This window comes from Denticeps clupeoides, chromosome 18 (genome assembly GCF_900700375.1).
Source record: "Denticeps clupeoides chromosome 18, fDenClu1.1, whole genome shotgun sequence".
In the NCBI taxonomy this organism is placed as follows: Eukaryota; Metazoa; Chordata; class Actinopteri; order Clupeiformes; family Denticipitidae; genus Denticeps; species Denticeps clupeoides.
Window position 1 is genome coordinate 16,912,098 of NC_041724.1, and position 21,400 is coordinate 16,933,497.

The following is a 21,400-nucleotide window of genomic DNA, read 5'->3' on the forward strand; positions in this document are numbered from 1 at the left end:
AATGTTACCAAACGCGGAAAATATTTTCAGCAGAACACAATATTCACAACACCTTCTTCAATATATACAGCTATTATCACTGTTTAAAGTGGAATTATAATTTTCACACACGGTAGCGATCTTGATGTTCATTCACTAGTGTCAAATATATTACATATTAATTACAAAAAATATATTTGAATTCATTGCCCTGCTGTGATTTAGATCGAAATGCTTCGAATATTACATTTCTCGTGGACGTAAAAATTGCTTAAAGCATTTTCAGCAATGAACACGACGTGATAACATGGTCGCAGGAATGTAAAAGTTTAATAAATGAATGTGTAATTTAGTTAAATGGACTCAGAGTGCCGCTGTTGGTCAGCAGGTTGCAGTTTTGCAGAATAAATTTCCAGCAGGACCTCCCCTCTTATCTCTTCATATTAAAGACAGAAACAGCCGCGCTGCGGAACGTCGCGGACATGGAGGATTTTTAACAAAGACATCTCGAGTATCGCCTTGTACTTCAAGGATCCAGCCTGAGGGAATATTTCTTGCATGGACTCCAGCACTGAGTGAAGATCAGCTTTTATTACGGGGATATTTGTTGGCGGCTTGTTTCCTGCTGCAGTGGATAATGTCGGGTAGAACAATGGCGCGGCAAGTACTGGTCCTGTTTTTCTCGCTCGTCTCCTTCAGTTCAGTGCGCGCGCAGGTCACTTATTCTGTTCCCGAGGAGATGCCGAGGGGTTCTGTAGTTGGGAACATAGCGCAGGACCTGGGATTAGAGATAAAAAGACTGAAATCGGGAAAAGCTCGAATCTACACCACAGACAGCGCTGAACACATCGAGCTGAATCGAGACAGAGGTCTCCTGTTAATCAAAGAGAAGATAGATCGCGAGGCTTTATGCGGTCAGACGACGCCCTGCGCGCTCCATTTTCAGATCATTCTGGAAAATCCAATGGAATTTTACAGTGTAACCGTGGAGATGACGGATATTAATGACAATCCACCATCTTTTCTAAAGAATGAAATGCAATTTAAAATTAGTGAGTCGGCTGTTCCCGGTGTTAAATTTGCTCTGGAGACCGCGGTGGACCCGGATGTTGGGATGAACGGTCTTCAGAGCTACTCGCTACATCCTACTGACCATTTTACTCTTAAATTAAAACAACGGGCTGATGGTAGGAAGATGGTTGAAATGGTCCTACAAAAACCTTTAGACAGAGAGAATAAAGAGCAGATGACTTTGGTGTTAACAGCTCTGGATGGAGGTGATCCTCAGTTAACGGGAACCGCGCAAATACACGTAACTGTGCTGGATGCAAACGACAACGCACCAGTTTTTACGAATCCGATTTATAAGGCTTCCATCACCGAGAATACAGCAATAGGTACAGCAGTAATTAAAGTCAGTGCTAATGATGCTGACGAGGGATCTAATAGTAAAATATCATATTCTATAACAAACGTAGCTGATAGTATTTCACAGATATTTGACATCGACATATATAATGGAGAGTTGAAAATAACTGGAAACATTGATTATGAAAAGTCCCACCATTATGAAATTGATGTACAGGCAAAAGATGAAGGAGGTCTTACTGACACTTGCAAAATTGACATAGACATCATGGATGCAAATGACAACAGTCCAATAATTAATATCATGTCAAAATTAAATATGATACCTGAAGACTCTAAACCTGGTACAGTCATAACAATGATAAATGTTCAGGATCCAGATTCAGGAGAAAATGGAAAGGTTTATTGTACATTAAATGAGAATATGCCCTTTACTTTAAAATCAACATCTAATAACTTCTTCAGTTTGGTGACAGATCTTAATTTAGACAGGGAAAGAGATTCTGAGTACAACATCAGTATTAAATGTGCTGATGAGGGAGTGCCGTCACTCTCCAGCAGCATCACTATCCCTATACAGATAACAGATGTTAATGATAATGCTCCTGTTTTTGAAAAGAGCTCATATGAAGCTTCAGTGCTAGAAAACAATACTCCTGGTCTGTCTATATTCAGAATAAATGCTAGAGATGCAGATCAGAACCAGAATGCGCGTATTTCATACCTGCTGGAAGACTCTTCTATAAATGGAGTATCGGTCTCATCATACGTTTCTGTTATGGCTGAAAGTGGAGTCGTCCAGGCTGTGCGCTCTTTTGACTATGAGCAGATAAAGGAGTTTAGGTTTTGTGTTCGAGCGCAAGATGGAGGCTCCCCACCATTAAGCAGCAATGTGACCGTTAGAATAATAATTCAGGACCAGAATGATAACGCGCCTCAGATCCTGTACCCAGTGCAGACTGGAGGCTCTCCAGTGGCTGAAATGGTGCCACGTTCAGCAGATGTGGGCTACCTGGTCACTAAAGTGGTGGCTGTGGACGTGGACTCTGGACAGAACGCCTGGCTCTCATATAAACTGCTGAAAGTGGCAGACAGGGCGCTGTTTGAAGTGGGGGCGCAGAATGGTGAGATCAGAACAATCCGACAAGTCACTGATAAAGACGCAGTCAAACAGAAACTCACTGTTGTTGTGGAGGACAATGGACAGTCCCCTCGCTCGGCTACTGTCACTGTTAATGTGGCCGTTGCAGACAGCTTCCCTGAGCTGCTTTCTGATCTCACTGACTTCACACAAAACAAACTGCACAATGAAGACTTGACTTTTTACCTCATCTTGGCCTTGGCTGCAGTTTCATTTCTCTTCATCATGTCCCTCATAGCCATAATATCAGTGAAGTGTTACAGATGGAGACGTGAGCGCTTGTTTTATAAATCTGGAGCGAATCTTCCTGTTATTCCGTATTATCCACCTCTTTATGCAGATGTAGGAGGCACCGCTACTCTACAGCACACTTATAATTATGATGTGTGTAGAACAACCGACTCCAGAAAGAGCGACATGAACTTTTTAAAACCGTCTAGTCAAAGTTTCATGACCCTGGATTCTAGTGGAGCTCAGACTCTTCCACATGTACATGGAGATAGACTGATACATGAAGAGCATGAAGATCAGGTGAGGAGTTCATTTTTGCTTTTTATGTCAACACACTCCAGCAGTTAATTTTTTGAAGATTATTAAAAAAATTATTTCAGTAAGGATTTCTCATGCACTGTTTTCAGGTGTTGTGACAGTCTGCATTCTTACTTTGACATGTTACCACCCTGATGGAAGATGCATTTTAAGACAGTGTCATGTTTAGGACACTTACCTGGCATGGGAGATGCATTAATCATTTACATTTAAATTTACAGCATTTATCAGATGCCCTTATCCAGAGCGACTTCCAATCAGTAGTTAGAGGGACAGTCCCCCTGGAGTAACTTTGGGTTAAGTGTCTTGCTCAGGGACACAATGGTAGTTAGCAGGATTCAAACCTGGGTCTTCCGGTTCACAGGCAAGTTTGCTACCCACCCTAATCAACAAAGTGGTTCACTCAGGGCATGGCTCTACCATTAGACTTTGTTGTATCTGACCTCTGTGAACCCCCCAAATGTGCATAATGTCTGATGGGTGACTCTGTTCATTTTCTCCCCTGACTTGGAGTAATAGTAGCCTAGTGGCTAAAGATTTGGACTTGTGACCAAAAGGTTATAAATTTAATTACAAATCATTATGGTGCCACTGTGGTAAACTTGATCAAGTGACCGTACCCATGCAGTTCTCTCCAGGCTCACAACAATTTTTTTGTTCTGTTCTATACTGTGTATCACCATGACAAAAAACACTTTAACTTCATGATGTTGTGTCTTGCCATATGCTAATGCTTTGGACGTAGGATTTTAGATAGTACAATGTGTCACGCCGGCTTGCTGACGGGGGAAGGACGCGAAGAAGCAGGACATGCTGGGAACGGGTTTTATTATAAAATAAACAATAAATATAAATAAACAATGGCGCGGTGGCCAAGAACGGGAAATAATGGGTAACAACTAAAACAAACCCGAAGGCGTGTGGCGATTGCCAGAACTCAAAACACCAACCAAAAACTCAAGTTTATGCTCAGGTCCACGAAAATGTCGTCCCTTCCGAAGGGGCGGAAATCTGCGGTTTTATGCACTGTCAGGATTGGGTACAGGTGATGAGCACAGCTGCAGTCAATCCTGACACAAACTAGTTATACACAAAATATTTTCTGTGTATAACTAATTGATTTACATTGCTGTTCAGTGTAATCAGCAAATATTTTGTGTGAATTTTTTAATTATAAAAAAACAAGAACTACATAAAAAATTGCACAAAAAATATACATATAATCTTGTAACTGTGAAGCAAAAATGCAATTGCTACTTTTAAAAAAGAATATATCTCCCAATATAATTTTCCACCAACCTTTGTTTACATCAAATAAGGACATAATCATGTAAATTACAGTAAAACAAAGGCAGTGGTGTCCTAGCGGTTAAGGAGGCGGCCCCATAATCAGAAGGTTGATGGTTCAATTCCCGATCCACCAAGATGCCACTGAGGAAAGCCCCATCCCCACACACTGCTCCCCAGATGCCTTTCATGGCTGTACCCACTGCAAAGAGTCACCAGGGGTGATGGTTAAAAGCAGAGGACACATTTAGTTGTGTGCACCATGTGCTGTGTATCACAATGACAATCATTTCACTTTCAAAAAGAAATATGCTGCTGGATTTATTGTGCAATTTAAAAAGATAAATAGAATTACACATGGAGCTTTGAACGCATCACATGCTACTCTCTTGAATTGTCCATATTATGTTTTATTTAATTCTATTTCCTCAAATGTTGCTCACAGTGTAACTGTTGGTCAGGCTGATGTCGGGGGAAATAGTTTGTGGGGTGGTCCCATGAACAGAAGCAGCTTTTCAGAATACAAAGAACTACTCTGGAAATCACAGTTGTTCCGGATGTACACGAATGAGTGACGTTTTTACCATTTATAAAGTCTAGAGTTCATGTAACGTACATGTAGCAGATACCTTCTCAGAAGTTCTCTCTAAATTCACAATTTTATACACAATATTTTAAACAATATATTTTTTTCTTTTTTCTTTTACCTCGTTTTGGCATTGGCTGTTGTCTTGGTAAAGCTTCACTGTCTTTCTTGTAACTTTACAGACAGCATAATGTTACAAATAGTCCAGCAAAGCAGGGTTTATAAAGCCAACGAACATTTTCTAGTGATTCTGTATTATTAGCTTCTTGAAGTAAAGATGTTTACTGAGAATGTTTGTTTTTTAGCTTTTGTAATAACTACTCCCTAAAAACGCAATGAATGCTTGAAGGCCGGAAGGAAAATCTCAAGAACAAACACTCAGTGTGCTGACAATGGTGCTGAAAGATATTGCTTTGCCTAAATGAGAAGATTAAAGATCCTGCTGTGAGTCGTGCAAATGTTACCAAACGCGGAAATATTTTCAGCAGAACACAATATTCACGACATCTTCTTCAATATATTCAGCTACTATCACTGTTTAAACTGGAAATATGATTTTTACCCACGATAGCGATCTTGATATTCATTAACTAGTGTCGAAAATATTACATATTAATTATAAATAATATATGTGAATTCGTTGCTCTGCTGTGATTTAGATCAAAATGCTTCGAATCTTACATTTCTCGTGGACGTAAAAATTGAACAAAACATTTTCAGCAACGAACACGACGTGATCACGTGGACGCAGGAATGTAAAAGTTTAATAAATGAATGTGTAATTTAGTTAAATGGACTCAGAGTGCCGCTGTTGATCAGCATGTTGCAGTTTTGCAGAATATATTTCCAGCAGGACCTCCCCTCTTATCTCCACATATTAAAGACAGAAACAGCCGCGCTGCGGAACGTCGCGGACATGGAGGATTTTTAACAAAGACATCTCGAGTATCGCCTTGTACTTCAAGGATCCAGACTGAGGGAATATTTCTTCCATGGACTCCAGCACTGAGTGAAGATCAGCTTTTATTACGGGGATATTTGTTGGCGGCTTGTTTCCTGCTGCAGTGGATAATGTCGGGTAGAACAATGGCGCGGCAAGTACTGGTCCTGTTTTTCTCGCTCGTCTCCTTCAGTTCAGTGCGCGCGCAGGTCACTTATTCTGTTCCCGAGGAGATGCCGAGGGGTTCTGTAGTTGGGAACATAGCGCAGGACCTGGGATTAGAGATAAAAAGACTGAAATCGGGAAAAGCTCACATTTTTACATCAGACAGCGCTGAACACATCGAGTTGAATCGAGACAGAGGTCTCCTGTTAATCAAAGAGAAGATAGATCGCGAGGCTTTATGCGGTCAGACGACGCCCTGCGCACTCCATTTTCAGATCATTCTGGAAAATCCAATGGAATTTTACAGTGTAACAGTGGAGTGGACGGATATTAATGATAATCCACCATCTTTTTTAAAGAATGAAATGAAATTTAAAATTAGTGAGTCGGCTGTTCCCGGTGTTAAATTTGCTCTGGAGACCGCGGTGGACCCGGATGTTGGGATGAACGGTCTTCAGAGCTACTCGCTACATCCTACTGACCATTTTACTCTTAAATTAAAACAACGGGCTGATGGTAGGAAAATGGTTGAAATGGTCCTACAAAAACCTTTAGACAGAGAGAATAAAGAGCAGATGACTTTGGTGTTAACAGCTCTGGATGGAGGTGATCCTCAGTTAACGGGAACCGCGCAAATACACGTAACTGTGCTGGATGTAAACGACAACGCGCCAGTTTTTACGAATCCGATTTATAAGGCTTCCATCACCGAGAATACAGCAATAGGTACAGCAGTAATTAAAGTCAGTGCTAATGATGCTGACGAGGGATCAAATAGTAAAATATCATATTCTATAACAAATGTAGCTGATAGTATTTCACAGCTATTTGACATCGACATATATAATGGAGAGTTGAAAATAACTGGAAACATTGATTATGAAAAGTCCCACCGTTATGAAATTGATGTACAGGCAAAAGATGAAGGAGGTCTTACTGATACATGCAAAATTGACATAGACGTCATGGATACAAATGACAACAGCCCAGTAATTAAAATAATGTCGAAATTAAATATGATACCTGAAGATTCTAAACCTGGTACAGTTTTAACAATGATAAATGTTCAGGATCCAGATTCAGGAGAAAATGGAAAGGTTTACTGTACATTAAATGAGAATATGTATTTTAATTTAAAATCAACATCTAATAACTTCTTCAGTTTGGTGACAGATCTTAATTTAGACAGGGAAAGAGATTCTGAGTACAACATCAGTATTAAATGTGCTGATGAGGGAGTGCCGTCACTCTCCAGCAGCATCACTATCCCTATACAGATAACAGATGTTAATGATAATGCTCCTGTTTTTGAAAAGAGCTCATATGAAGCTTCAGTGCTAGAAAACAATACTCCTGGTCTGTCCATATTCAGAATAAATGCTAGAGATGTAGATCAGAACCAGAATGCGCGTGTTTCATACCTGCTGGAAGACTCTTCTGTAAATGGAGTCTCTGTCTCATCATATGTTTCTGTTATGGCTGATAGTGGAGTCGTCCAGGCTGTGCGCTCTTTTGACTACGAGCAGATAAAGGAGTTTAGGTTTTGTGTTAGAGCACAAGATGGAGGCTCCCCACCATTAAGCAGCAACGTGACTGTTAGAATAATAATCCAGGACCAGAACGATAACACGCCTCAGATCCTGTACCCAGTGCAGACTGGTGGCTCTCCAGTGGCTGAAATGGTGCCACGTTCAGCAGATGTGGGCTACCTGGTCACAAAAGTGGTGGCTGTTGACGTGGACTGTGGACAGAACGCCTGGCTCTCATATAAACTGCTGAAAGTGACAGACAGGGCGCTGTTTGAAGTGGGAGCGCAGAATGGAGAGATCAGAACAATTCGACAAGTCACTGATAAAGATGCAGTCAAACAGAAACTCACTGTCATTGTGGAGGACAATGGACAGTCCCCTCGCTCGGCTACTGTCACTGTTAATGTGGCCGTTGCAGACGGCTTCCCTGAGCTGCTTTCTGATCTCACTGACTTCACACAAGACAAGCTGCACAATGAAGACTTGACTTTTTACCTCATCTTGGCCTTGGCTGCAGTTTCATTTCTCTTCATCATGTCCCTCATAGCCATAATATCAGTGAAGTGTTACAGATGGAGACGTGAGCGCTTGTTTTATAAATCTGGAGCGAATCTTCCTGTTATTCCGTATTATCCACCTCTTTATGCAGATGTAGGAGGCACCGCTACTCTACAACCCACATATAATTATGATGTGTGTAGAACAACCGATTCCAGAAAGAGCGACCTGAACTTTTTAAAACCATCCAGTCAAAGTTTCATGACCCTGGATTCTAGTGGAGCACAGACTCTTCCACATGTACATGGAGAGAGACTGATACATGAAGAGCATGAAGATCAGGTGAAGAGTTAATTTCTTGCTTTGTATGTCAACACACTCTAGCATTTTTTAAAGATAATGAATCTAATTCTATCACTAATGATTTCGTATACACTGTTTACAGGTGTTGTGACAGTCTTCATTCTTACTTTGACATAGCCTCACTGATGGAAGATGCATTTTAAGACAGTTTCCTGTGTAGTACCTGGCAGGGGAGATGTATTAATCAACAAAGTGGTTCACTCAGGGCAAGGCTCTACCATTAGACTTTGTTGTATCTGACCTTTGTGAACTCTCCAAAATATGTATAATTTCTGGTAGTGGTGTACTGTGTTCATTCTCTTCCCTGACTTGGAGCAATGGTGGCCTAAAGATGTGTAAATTCTAATCACAAATCATCAAGGTGTCACTGTGGTAAACTTGATCAAGTGACCGTCCCCATGCAGTTTTTTTCAGCCCTTTGTGCTGTTTTATACTCTATAATTGTATAATTATTTGCTTGGAGGAACCCTTGACTCCAGAATGTGCGATATAAAGTACAGACCTGGTAGTCAAAGCACTCTTAGCCTGGATAGCAGTGGAGTGCAAAAACACAATATAATTCACAAAAACAAGCAAAGAGGCATGGATTCACAAAACCAGGTGAGCTTCAGGTCTGTTGTTGGTCCACTTGGTGGTATATAAAATTAATTTATATTTTATTGTCTTATTTACATTTAGAGCATTTATCAGATGGCCTTATCCAGAGTGACTTACAATCAGTAGTTACAGGGACAGTCCCCCTTGAGCAACTTGAATGACATCTTGGGTACATTATGGGACCATTAATTAATGATATAATGGAGTGCTTTTCATTCCTGACATACTGCTTACCACCTACCACCTTCATTACAAAGCCGTAAAGAAACACCTGCGGCTATTATGGTCAGGCTGAATACTTGCCACAGATCTCTTACAACAGACATTAGAATTTTAGAATAAACCATTGTCAGTGCCTGTGGGTTCCGAATATTGTTGAAGAACAGCAGTGCTCTGTAATTTTGGATTCGGACCATAAGCGTCGCTGTTGATAAGCAGGCTTCGTTTGTGCGTTTTTTTTGCGTTTTTGGAGACAGCCCTGTTCTCTGCCATTTTGCGCACGACGTTCTGCGGTTCATGGTTAAACCTTGCTTCTATCTCTTTCTCTGGGCAGCCATAATGAAAATGGGGATGAGAAGAGCGCCCTGCGATTCCGCGCGGGCATTTGTTTGGCTCGTGGCGTGTGCGATGTCCAGCGGGTGTTTTGGACAGGTCCGCTATTCCGTCCCGGAAGAAATGGCGTCGGGATCTTTCGTGGGAGATATCGCGAAAGACCTGGGTTTGGAACTCCAACGACTGATGACGGGTAAAGCTCGGATTTTCTCTAAAGGTGGTAGCGAGTATGTGGACCTGGACCGAAAGAAAGGACACATCGTGGTTAGAGAGCGGATTGACCGCGAAACGCTCTGTGCCGGAACCGCGTCCGCATGCAGTTTAAACCTCGAGGTGATTCTTGAGAACCCAATCGAGCTCTATCGCGTGATCGTGGAAATTTTGGACGTGAACGACAACAGCCCGTCGTTTCCAAAAAGCCATACCGAGATGGAAATAATCGAGTCGGCCACACCCGGCGCGCGTTTCTCGGTCAAAAGCGCCGTTGATCCGGACGTGGGCATCAACGGCATCCAGACGTACTCGGTCCATCCGTCCGATCACTTCAGACTGGAAAAACCTTCTCGAGTGGGCAATGTTAAGAGTATTGAACTTGTGCTCCACGCGTCTTTGGACAGGGAGAGGCAGGAGCGCATGTTATTAACCGTCACCGCCGTGGACGGAGGACAGCCAAAGCGCTCCGGCACCGTCCAAATTCACATCGCCGTCCTGGACGCAAACGACAATGCGCCCGTGTTCGCGCAGAGGTCCTACAGAGTGTCCGTGGCCGAGAACCTGGCCAAAGGCGCGCTGCTTCTCGCTGCCAACGCCACGGACGCGGACGCGGACGTGAACGCGGGCATCCGGTACGACTTCGAGCACGACGTGGGTTCAGTCCTGGAGCTCTTCAGCCTGGATGCGTCCACGGGCGAATTAAGGCTGATCGGGGACCTGGATTTTGAGAAGGCTTCCGTGCACGAGTTTAATGTCCAGGCCAGGGACCGCGGCGGCTTGTCCGATTCCGCCGAGGTAATAGTAGAGGTGACTGATGTGAACGACAACGCGCCCAAGATGACGCTCATGTCTTATTCCAGCACGTTGCGGGAGGACTCGCCACGCAGCACTATAGTCGCCATGATGCATTTGCAGGATGAAGACTCAGGCGAGAATGGGAAAGTGACGTGCACAATCGACAGCGGCCTGCCTTTTAAAGTCGAGATGTCTTTAACCGACTACTGCAGTCTCCTGACCGACTCGGCTCTAGACAGGGAACTGATGCGAGAATACAACGTCACGATCACTGCCAGAGACAGCGGCAGGCCGCCACTTTTCTGTCGAAAAACCTTGTTGGTGAAAGTGTCCGACATTAATGACAACGCTCCCTCGTTTGATTGCGAGGTGTACACTGCTGTAGTGATGGAGAACAACTCTCCCTCGCTGTCCATCATAACCCTGAGTGCATTCGACGCAGACTCTGGGCCCAACGCGCACGTCTCTTATTTTATTGGAGAGGGTGATGACGCGTCATTCTCAGCTTTTTCCATCAATTCAGAGAGCGGCGCCTTATATGCTACCAAGTCTTTCGACTATGAGCAGGTTAAGTCTTTCATTGTTATAGTTAAAGCACAAGATGGAGGCTCCCCACCATTAAGCAGCAATGTGACTGTTAGAATAATAATCCAGGACCAGAACGATAACGCACCTCAGATCCTGTACCCAGTGCAGATTGGTGGCTCTCCAGTGGCTGAAATGGTGCCACGTTCAGCAGATGTGGGCTATCTGGTCACTAAAGTGGTGGCAGTTGACGTGGACTCTGGACAGAACGCCTGGCTCTCATATAAACTGCTGAAAGTGTCAGACAGGGCGCTGTTTGAAGTGGGGGCGCAGAATGGAGAGATCAGAACAATCCGACAAGTCACTGATAAAGACGCAGTCAAACAGAAACTCACTGTTGTTGTGGAGGACAATGGACAGTCCCCTCGCTCGGCTACTGTCACTGTCAATGTGGTCATTGCAGACGGCTTCCCTGAGCTGCTTTCAGAGTTCACAGACTTTAACCAGGACCAAGATTACCAGGACTACTTGACCTTTTACCTCATCTTAGCCTTGGCTGCTGTTTCATTTCTGTTCATTGTGTCCATCATAATCATAATATCATTGAAGTGTTACAGATGGAGACAGGAGCGCATGTTTTACAAATCCAGCAGGAATCTCCCAGTTATTCCGTATTATCCCCCCCTTTATGCAGACGTTGGGGGTGAGGGAACTTTAAGGCACGTTTACAACTATAATATGTGTGGAACAGCTGATTCCAGAAAAAGTGACCTGAACTACCTCAGACCTGGCAGCCAGAGTGTCCTTAGTGGTGACTTCGGCAGCACATGTACTATCCAGAGGCAGAGCAAAGCAACAGAAGATTCTAATATTTGTGTTGAGGTGAGGCATAGTGTTCGTTTCAAAAATTAAAAGTAAACTGAATTTATTTTTCCTAATTCTGGTGTTAAATGTAATATACAGTGGTGCATGCTTTATTCTTTGCTGCCTGATGCCGTTGTTTTGTTTTGTGTGAACATGAAGGCCAGTAGTGCTGCTGTTGAAATGATACATTTTCATCAAATTATTTATTTCATAATTTTCTTTTTTGTAAATTATCGTTTTCAGATGTGATTTTTATAGAAACAATTTGGGCTCAATGGTATTAGACAAAATGTATGGGATGAACCATGTATTTGTCACCCTTGATAACAGCAATGTTTTTAATAGGTTTAATAGTCCAATGGGAAATGCAGTGTTGAGAGCAGAAAGACCAAGGCACAAATTTTACAGTATTGGTAGAAAGGGATTTGACAATGAGGGAGACGTTTAACTGAAGAGTCACACAGCAGCCATGCAGCACATCTCTATCCTGCTCTTCAGTCAGTGCTCCATTTATTCACTGACCCAGTTCCCTGCCATAAATAGCCCCTGCTGCTGTTTAGAGCAGAGCGGAAGCACGGAGAGAGGAGGTGTGATGATGAGGGATGAGCAGAAGCAGTGTGTGGGCAGCAGCACACAGCAAAAAAAAAAAAGATGACTATTGGCTGCAGCCCTCATAATCCATACATGCAAGCCCTGCAGCCCTTATATACTATAAAGAACAGCAAATGGCAAATTTCTGCATCTTACCATCACAATAATCAAAATTATACATGAATATGAATACGTAAGTCTGTACATGTGCCAATAATAGTATCGCTATATACTTTAGCCTTTTGACTTAGTCTAATCCATTCAGACAGCTTCACAGGCCAGTCGTTGACATAAATGGGTGTGAACATGTAATCAGAGTGAAGCACATCCCTCTATAAGCTTACAGGACATCTTAAAATAAGGAAGCGTAACCTCACAAACTCGCTTTGTTCTTGAGTTCACCTCAATTCAACTCAGAGGCCATTTTTAAGAGGTCATTAATGCCCTTGTGCCTTCAGGGATCCAAAATTTATAGTGTGGCAGGAAGTGGTTCTTCCATATGGGTCTCACATGTGGATCGGATGTGGCCCAGAGCATGGGGTTCAGACAGCTTTGTAGTCAATGGAGCAGATGGTTACAGTTGAAGAAGAGCTGCAGTTTAATTTCATTCATTCATTTTAAATTTGTTGGAGTCATGAATTAATATATGTTTGTGTGTATGTCTGTGTGTGTGTTAACATGGTTTCTGGTGTTGTAATGTTCCCAACATTAGAATGTAATTTGGTCTTTGATGTATGTGATTGATACACATGAATGCGGCAGCATCTTACTCAGGCCGCAAGCGCTTACAGTTAAGTGCTTCCACATTCTCATGCAAACACACATAGGGCCAACCAGAGTGAGGAACTGTGTCGCTTCCTCATCAACCTCTGATCCTCTTTCTCACTTGTTCTTGAATTCAGAAGAGCACTCTGATCATGGTTCATGTTTTGTACAGGTGGATAATGCAATAATGTTGAATATGCTGTCATTTGTAGTCTGTACCCTGTTTGTGTCAGAAATATTGATATTGAAGCACATGTACGATCAATTTTTGCATTTACATTTGCTATTTTCTTCATTCTTGTGGAAGCAGTGGTCATGCACGTGCTCTGTGTCTGAGTTCAACCCCCACCCTCTTCCCCATCTGCAGCCCCTGCCCCCTTCTCTCCAGCTTCACCCCCCTGCAGTGAGTCACTGCGGCTTTGTTCTGTGTGCTGAACACTGATCTTGGTTTCAAAGAACATCAGTGTTTTCAGTGACCTTGCAAATATGAAATGGTAAATTCAATTAAAGCTGCTTAATTAAAGCTAATTAGTCACTTAATCATTTAACAATATTTTCACATTATATTTATCTTTTATTTCTTTTACCTGCAAACATACTTCAACCTTGGTGCAATGTGTTGCCATATCACTAAATTAATGATTTAGTGTCGCTGTTAGAATGTGGTAATTAACACACCCATAGATTTGGAACCTGAGAGGGCTTCCTGGGATAGATTTAGATGTTGCATTCCTGGCTTCTGGAGTGGATGCTGTTTGGTGGGGGAGGTGTGTGTGTGTGTGTGTGTGTGTGTGTGTGTTTGTGTGTGTGTGTGTATAAAGAGTAGGGGTCAGTCCTGTATTTATAAGCAATCATCCAAATCAGTTCTTCAGTTCTTCTGTGTGCAGTCCTCTTCACTCTTATTTTTTTTATTTTATATTACAAACCTAGATAGCGTTCTATTGTATTTATTTAGTTGGTTTCTCTTTGGTTGGGGTTTGTTACATCATAAAACAGCATGTTGTAGTAGGATTTAAAATCTCTCTGTACACACTAAATCTCTCTGCACACACTACATTCTAATGCTGAAGAAGTTGCGTTTAAGGCAATAAAAACTATATAACAGCTCATGAATCAGCACCATAGACAGCGCATCTGTCTTATTAATGCTGTAGCCACATTCAAATGGTGTCTGTTTTCAGTTTTGTTGTCTTGTTTTGTTTAAAATGTTCGCTTTCAGTACCAAATCAATTCTGCATGCAGAGGGTTCAATTAGTTTGAGTTTCCAGTTGTCCATCAATTTCCAGAAATATATATGAATATATTTCTGTTCATATTTCATATAAAGAAACAGAGACATAGTTCTGGTTTGTTTGTTTGTTTTGTTTTTTGAATGTGTAACTAAAAAAATGTATAATGTTTTCCCCAGAAGGTAAGTATAACCAGCCTAGACCAAGTCAAGTATTTACATTATTCTGACCGAAAAACCCTTTTCTCTCCCATCCTTCTGTCTTCCCTTTCTCCTCCATGCGGCATCTTGCTGTCCACATGACGTCTGTGTCTATACACAAGGTAAGGAACTATTTTATTCATACGCATTTCAGATCAGCACAGACAGGAACAGCCTAATCTCCAGTTTCTTAATTTCCATTGCCTTTTTGAACGCACACACACACACACACAAAACATCGTAATGGAATCAAATGGAACAACATCTTCTGAATAATGTGAAATACATCATACATATTACTTGGATCATTTTTTGGTGATCTTTAGTAACACATTTTTTAGACACAGGCACAAACTATGGGTAGTTGAACAAGGATATATCAAGTGTACAATAACATTTACATGCTTGAAAGGTGCTAAGTTAATGCTCTAATAAAGACAGAGGGTGGTTATTTTGATGAAACTTGTACATGCTTTGTATACATTTAATTGCATTTACAATATTGCATTTGATGTGTTATATTTCCAAAACTAGAGACTTTCATTTTTAGTATTACTAAATCTTAGTTGTAATTCCATTTTGAAAAAAGCTGAATTCATGGGTCAGTGTGGCGCTGTAGTGGCGCTGTTCTCTACCGTGGTGCTGAAATCCGCTGCTTCTCTCCTCCTCTTCCGACTTCTCTGTTATTGACCCCAACCCTGCGCCTTTCTTTCTGCACGCGTCAATCATCGTCATCACATATGTTGACATACTTTTTTTAATAGAAAGTTTATTGTTTGATCAAACAAAGATAAATCATTATTATATTTCTATATAATTGTAAAATTATTTATCGCTGTGTGTGTGTGTGTGTGTGTGTGTGTGTGTGTGTATATATATAAATTATTACTGTCGTTCTATTGACGTAATCGAAACACACTTTTAATCGAGAATATATATATATATATATATATATATATATATATATATATATATACACACACACACACACACACATATACATATACATGTACATATACATATATATATATATATATACATGTACATATACATATATATAGTTCGTTTAAAAGTTTATTTCGGTTATGTCGCTCTACACCAGGACGACCGTAATGATTTATCAGGAGGATCACGTGTTCAAGCGGCCCGTGGACGTGGTTTCGCACTGAGCAGCTTCTATTCACTTTTCTACCACCAGGCGGCAGCAGAAAGTTCAAGATTAAACATTTATGCCGTACTGAGTGTCTTTATTTATTTATTGTTCGTGAACTATTATTGCGGTGATGATGATTTGTTAAAATAAAAACATTCTGTTCTAGTTTATGTCAGTTATTCCAGAGCTTGTTTAAGAAATCCATCACAGTCAACGTTTTACGTGATTTCTTTTATTTTCAGTCGACCTGCACCCGACCTGCGAAAGTAGGAATAAGCGGTTATGGAAAGACAGTGTCAGCAAGTATATATTAGTCAATACAGAATTTTTTAATCTAGCAAACAAAAAATACACGAACTCACATTAAATATTTAACATTGACTGACCTGGAATAAATACAATGATTAAAATATTAGATATAGAGATACATGAAACATTTCACCATACGTGAGCTGAACAGCGACCCGCTGAAGGTAAAGAAAGAAAAAGAAAGAAAATCCATTCCCCCTGTTGTAGTCGTCTTTTCCTTTTTTAGCAAGTCTTGTTTCTGTTTTTTGTCAGCTATTAATTCTCTGTGTCGATGACAGTGTTCGCTCTCATTGCTATATATCAGTTGATTAAAGAAATCTTCTAAATATTTAACTTTATAAAACATGTTCAGTGATATGTTCAGGCTCCGGATTTGTGTACGACGTTTTTCCGTTTCTCTCTCTTTGTGTGTGGGGGTGGGAGGGTCTGTATGTAGTAGGCTTACACCCCGCCCTGGGTGAGTCCCTGCCCTGCTTCTAATGGGCCCTGATCTGGTGTTAGTGATTGAGAATCAACTAGTTTTATTCATTTTTTTTATTTTGTTTAGTTTATAATAATTTTGTTATGAAATAAATAACAAAAAATACAATATTCACTTTAATTCACGGCCATACGTTTGGATCTATCTCCAGCGGAAGTGTAATTAATGAGCGTAAATCGCGTGCCTGTGAAATGAATAAGTCTTCGCGCACGTTGTCATCACAGTGTTCTTTTGGTAACGACGCCGTCTGCTGGTTACAATTATTAAAGCACGTAAACAGTACTCTGATCCACGAACAGAATACCCACAATCTGATTATTCCGCATCGGAGTATTACAGTCTGTCGGAGTATTACAGTCTCCATCGTCAGCGCCGCTCCTAATAAAATCCGTTCTTCATATCCTACTGAGAATCGAGAGTCGTCTTGCCTAGTAACTGCTGATGGAGTGGAAATGTTTCTTCCCCGAGTGGAAATGGGAACGTTAGAATGCCTCTCTCTTTCTCTCTCAGCCTGCGGATGCGCATCGTCCGCGCTCAGCCAATAGGAAGTTCGCCTTTGTGGCGATGTCTCCGCCTCCTTTTTTCAGCGCAGAGGCGCAGTCTGTAGAATAGAGTTTTGGGGTGAGGACTGGAGGGGGGGGTTGTTTTTTTCTTTCGCATTAACTTTTTTTCCAGACATTATGATCACCTTAGAAAAACACGCGACTTCCGGTTCTTTCTGAAACGAACAGTAGCGCGGCTTCTTCACGATGGCTCGTCCACCTCGAAGTCGGAAGTTGTAACTTTTTTCTCGGTCACGATGGAGCCGAGGAAGCGGCGACGCTGCCCGGGCTGGTCCGCGCTCTGGCTCGCGCTGTCGGTGGCGCGCGTGGCGCGCGCGGACGTGGAGCTCCGCTACTCGGTGTCCGAGGAGGCGCCGCCGGGGTCGGTGGTCGGGAACATAGCGAAGGATCTGGGCGCGAGCGCGCATGGCATCGCCGAGAGGAACTTGCGGGTCATGTCGGACTCGAGTGGGCAGCATTTCCAGGTGAACCCCACGAGCGGAGTCCTGCTGGTCCGGGAGACCATAGACCGGGAACGGATGTGCGGATTAAGCTCGACGTGCTCTCTGCACCTGAAGATCTTGCTGGACAACCCCTTGGAGATCCACCGAGCGCTCGTGGAGATCGCGGACGTGAACGACAACGCGCCTCGGTTCCCTGCCCCCAACACGACGCTGGAGATCTCCGAAGCGGCCGCGCCGGGCACGCGCTTCAGGCTGGAGAGCGCGCGCGACCCCGACGTGGGCATCAACTCGCTGCGTACGTATCACCTTGCGCCGAACGACCGCTTCGCGCTGAGCGTGGAGGCCAAGGTGCCCGAGCTTGTGCTGGAGAAGGCCCTGGACAGGGAGACGCAGGCCGTGTTCCGCCTGCTGCTCACCGCCGTGGACGGAGGACAGCCCGAAAAATCCGGGACCACCCTGGTGCTCATTAAAATCCTGGACGTCAATGACAACGCACCAGCGTTCGATGAGCCTGTCATCAGGGTGAGCTTGTTCGAAAACTCCCCCGTTGGGACCGTGGTGGCCCAGCTGAATGCCAGCGATGCGGATTATGGCTCCAATGGACAAGTTTCGTACATGTTCAGCAAGTACACCCCAGAAAGGTTCCTCAAGCTTTTCAGTGTGGACCCCAGCACCGGGGAGATTACAGTGACTGGGGACATCGACTATGAAACAACCAAGTTTTACGACCTCACCGTGCAGGCCAGAGACAGCGGCACACCGGCCATGGAGGGTTCCTGCACTGTCAAGGTGGAGGTTATCGACATCAATGACAACACGCCAGAGGTCATGGTGACCTCGCTAACCGCTGTCATCCGGGAGGACGCCGCCCCGGGAACAGCTATCGCACTCATCATGGCTACAGATCATGACTCCGGTAAGAATGGACAGGTGACGTTAACTGTGCCATCAGGCCTGCCTTTCAAGCTGACATCAGTATCAACTTTTGGTGACCATTATAAAATCGTCACCGATGGACCACTGGACAGAGAGGCCGTGTCGGAGTACAAGATCGTTGTCACTGCAAAAGACTTGGGGTCCCCCCCTCTGTCTTCCACAAAGGACTTTGTAGTCCGTCTGTCAGACGTGAACGACAACACGCCCACATTCTCTCAGAACTCATACTCAGTGGACATAGTGGAGAACTATTTACCAAGTTCTCCGATCTTAACCATCAGTGCCTCAGATCCTGATGTGGGGGACAACGCCCAACTGACCTATTCCATCCTGGAGACGTCGCCGCACGGCACCCCAGTCTCGTCCTATGTCTACATAAACCCAGAGAACGGCAACATCTTTGCCATGCGTTCGCTCGACTATGAGCAGATCGGTGCTTTCAAGATTGAGGTTCAGGTCCGGGACTCGGGGACCCCGCCTCGCAGCGCCAGTGTCACGGTGCACGTTTTTGTCATCGATCAGAATGACAACCCGCCTGCAGTCCTGTACCCAGCTCATGATGCCAGCGAGGGCATACAGCTGGCTGTGCCCCACGCGGCCACCGTCGGCCACCTGGTGAACAAGATTGTGGGATTCGACCCAGACAGCGGTTACAACGCCTGGCTGTCGTACAGCATTGCCCCCGGACAGGACTCTGCGCTCTTTCGGATTGGCGCCCACACCGGCGAGCTCCGCACAGCCCGAAAACTCGCCGAGGATGATGTGGCCAGTGGAGACGCCGCCGTTTATAGCTTTGTGGTGGTCGTCCAGGACAGTGGCGAGCCATCGCTTTCCTCAACCGTTGCTGTGACAGTAACAGTAGAGGAGAAGAGTTCTACCACAAATTCAGAGGCCCGCCACACATCTCGGCGTGGGAGTGGGATGCCGGATGTGACCCTGTACCTTGTCGTTGCCCTGGCCTGCGTGACGGGAGTATGTTTCCTCACGATGGCCGTCTTGCTGGTGCGGTGCCTGCGGCACAGAACTGACTCCGGCTGCTGCTATTCACGAAAGGGCCTCCGCTCCAGACACCCCTACCACCAGCGACCTCACAAAGACCTCCACCTTCAGCTCAACACAGACGGGCCAATCAGGTACATGGAGGTGGTGGGGGGACCCCAGGAGCCTCACACGCGCACATACAGGCCCTGCTACTCCACCATCTCCAGCAGGAGTGACTTTGTGTTTGTCAAGACTCCAATGTTGAGCCAAAACAACACGCTCAACATGACCCTCACCCGGAAGCACTTAATGGACTCAGCCAATGAGGTGAGACCTGCCTTAGCCACCTCTGCTCTGGAGGTGACAACAGCACTTAATCTCTAATGCTCCTGAATCATTACAGCTAAAAAGGGTGGGTTATTACACACAGGGAGGAAGGAGCAGTGAGGATATGGTGGAGACTGAGAGAGGGGAGATGGCTGCTAGAAATAGGCAGATGGCGATGGGGGAGGGGGTGTCGTAACAAAGAGCTACAGATACTAGCACTGAGATTCAGAGAGGAAGACCGAGGGACAGACAGAGGGAGGAAGTGTACAAAAGAGGAAAGCTTTGACTGAATAACAGGATTTCATGGGGCTAACCCTTGACCTGTCACTTCCTGTTGCACAGTGATATGATGTGTGACTTCAGACTTCAGAGTGTGAGTCTGGTAATGTCTTCCCTGCTGTCGCAGGGACAGAACCCAGGAGTGAATTTAGTGGTTTGTGAGACAATATCCATGAGGATGAATGTAGTACTGGTAAATTAATCACATAAATTCTAATTGATTTTTCCACCATGTTTTTATATTCATCTACATTCATCATTTTTTTATATTGAATATCATTATAGCCTCTTTAGGTCATAGCCATACAATATAGCAAATATATCATATCATAGAAATGATTGTTGGTTTTGTAATTTAAATTAAACCATGTAAACCTTCAAACATTCAGCCTCAACCAAGCTCTGACTGAATAAATGAACATCAGTATTTAGAAGACGGCCGTTTCTGTATTGTGAATCCTTCCTAATAATTTGACGTTCATAGTCATCAACATAAAACTAATTTTAACATTTGTAAATAATATAGCATAAATGAATTAAACTGCCCTTTTCCATGATATTCTAATAGCTCTATTCTTACAGAGTTGATTTCAGTGACTCATTTCCCTCAAAGTAGACCTCTGGGATCTGGGTCTACTGAATGCCATCTGTCCCTGTTCTTGTGACATACCACCAGGGCAGTAGGGCGGGGAAGGGAGGGGGAGACATGTGAGCTGCTGCTGGAGTGTCCAGAACTATGAGTCTGTATATGAGTATCTAAAGAACATCTTACATTTTTTAAGATACTTCAAATTTGCTATCAAATCTATTTGGCTTTATAAAGCATCTTGGCTTTATAGAGCAGGTCAGGGTGTCTCAAATTCAGTGCGATTTGTTTAAATGAAATGTCCAAGAAGATTTTAAAATGATTAAAAAACATGATTTAATCTTTTATGTTGTTACATAAATACATTTGATTTGTAAAGCATTGACTATATTTCTTTTGATCCATGTTTTCCGTGGAATAACAAGATTCTGTTTGCTAGGTGACAGGCTCAGGTCACATTTAAGGGTTTTAGGCAGAACATGATGTTCGTAGTGACGTACAGTTCATCATCTCACAATTTACAATAGTTTCTTGAATTGGTTTAGTTTTTTCTTCATATTCATTTTGATTTGTTTGGTCTAATTCCATTGATGATGGTTCTGTGTG

At 43.3% G+C, this 21,400-nt stretch overlaps 2 protein-coding genes across 46 annotated transcripts in view; both read left to right on the forward strand.

Annotated features, from left to right (window-relative positions):
• LOC114768633 (protocadherin gamma-A2-like) overlaps positions 1-21,400 on the forward strand; it is a 122,787-nt gene that overhangs the window by 90,655 nt on the left and 10,732 nt on the right. For 3 of the 45 annotated variants that reach the window (XM_028961032.1, XM_028961042.1, XM_028961059.1), the window contains exon 1: positions 433-3,019. The exons of 39 other annotated variants lie outside the window; for them this stretch is intronic. In XM_028961032.1, the coding sequence (XP_028816865.1) occupies positions 617-3,019 (2,403 nt within the window). In that variant the 5' untranslated portion in view covers positions 433-616. Of the gene's footprint in view, positions 1-432; positions 3,020-17,272; positions 19,930-21,400 lie in introns of those variants that run through there. 3 more of the 45 variants (XM_028961026.1, XM_028961053.1, XM_028961027.1) reach the window with 2 other exon arrangements.
• On the forward strand, positions 5,997-11,939 carry LOC114768530 (protocadherin beta-16-like). Its single transcript, XM_028960882.1, has 2 exons — positions 5,997-8,384; positions 11,782-11,939. Exons 1-2 carry the CDS (start codon positions 5,997-5,999, stop codon positions 11,803-11,805), a joined length of 2,412 nt encoding a protein of 803 aa, XP_028816715.1. The 3' UTR covers positions 11,806-11,939.

What these genes read in the sequence shown, in the direction of transcription:
- LOC114768530 (XM_028960882.1), top strand. Translation starts at nt 5,997, where the DNA reads ATGGCGCGGCAAGTACTGGTCCTGTTTTTCTCGCTCGTCTCCTTCAGT. An exon ending in ATGAAGAGCATGAAGATCAG is followed by an intron (nt 8,385 to 11,781) that starts GTGAAGAGTTAA and finishes CCCTTTATGCAG; the next exon opens with ACGTTGGGGGTGAGGGAACT.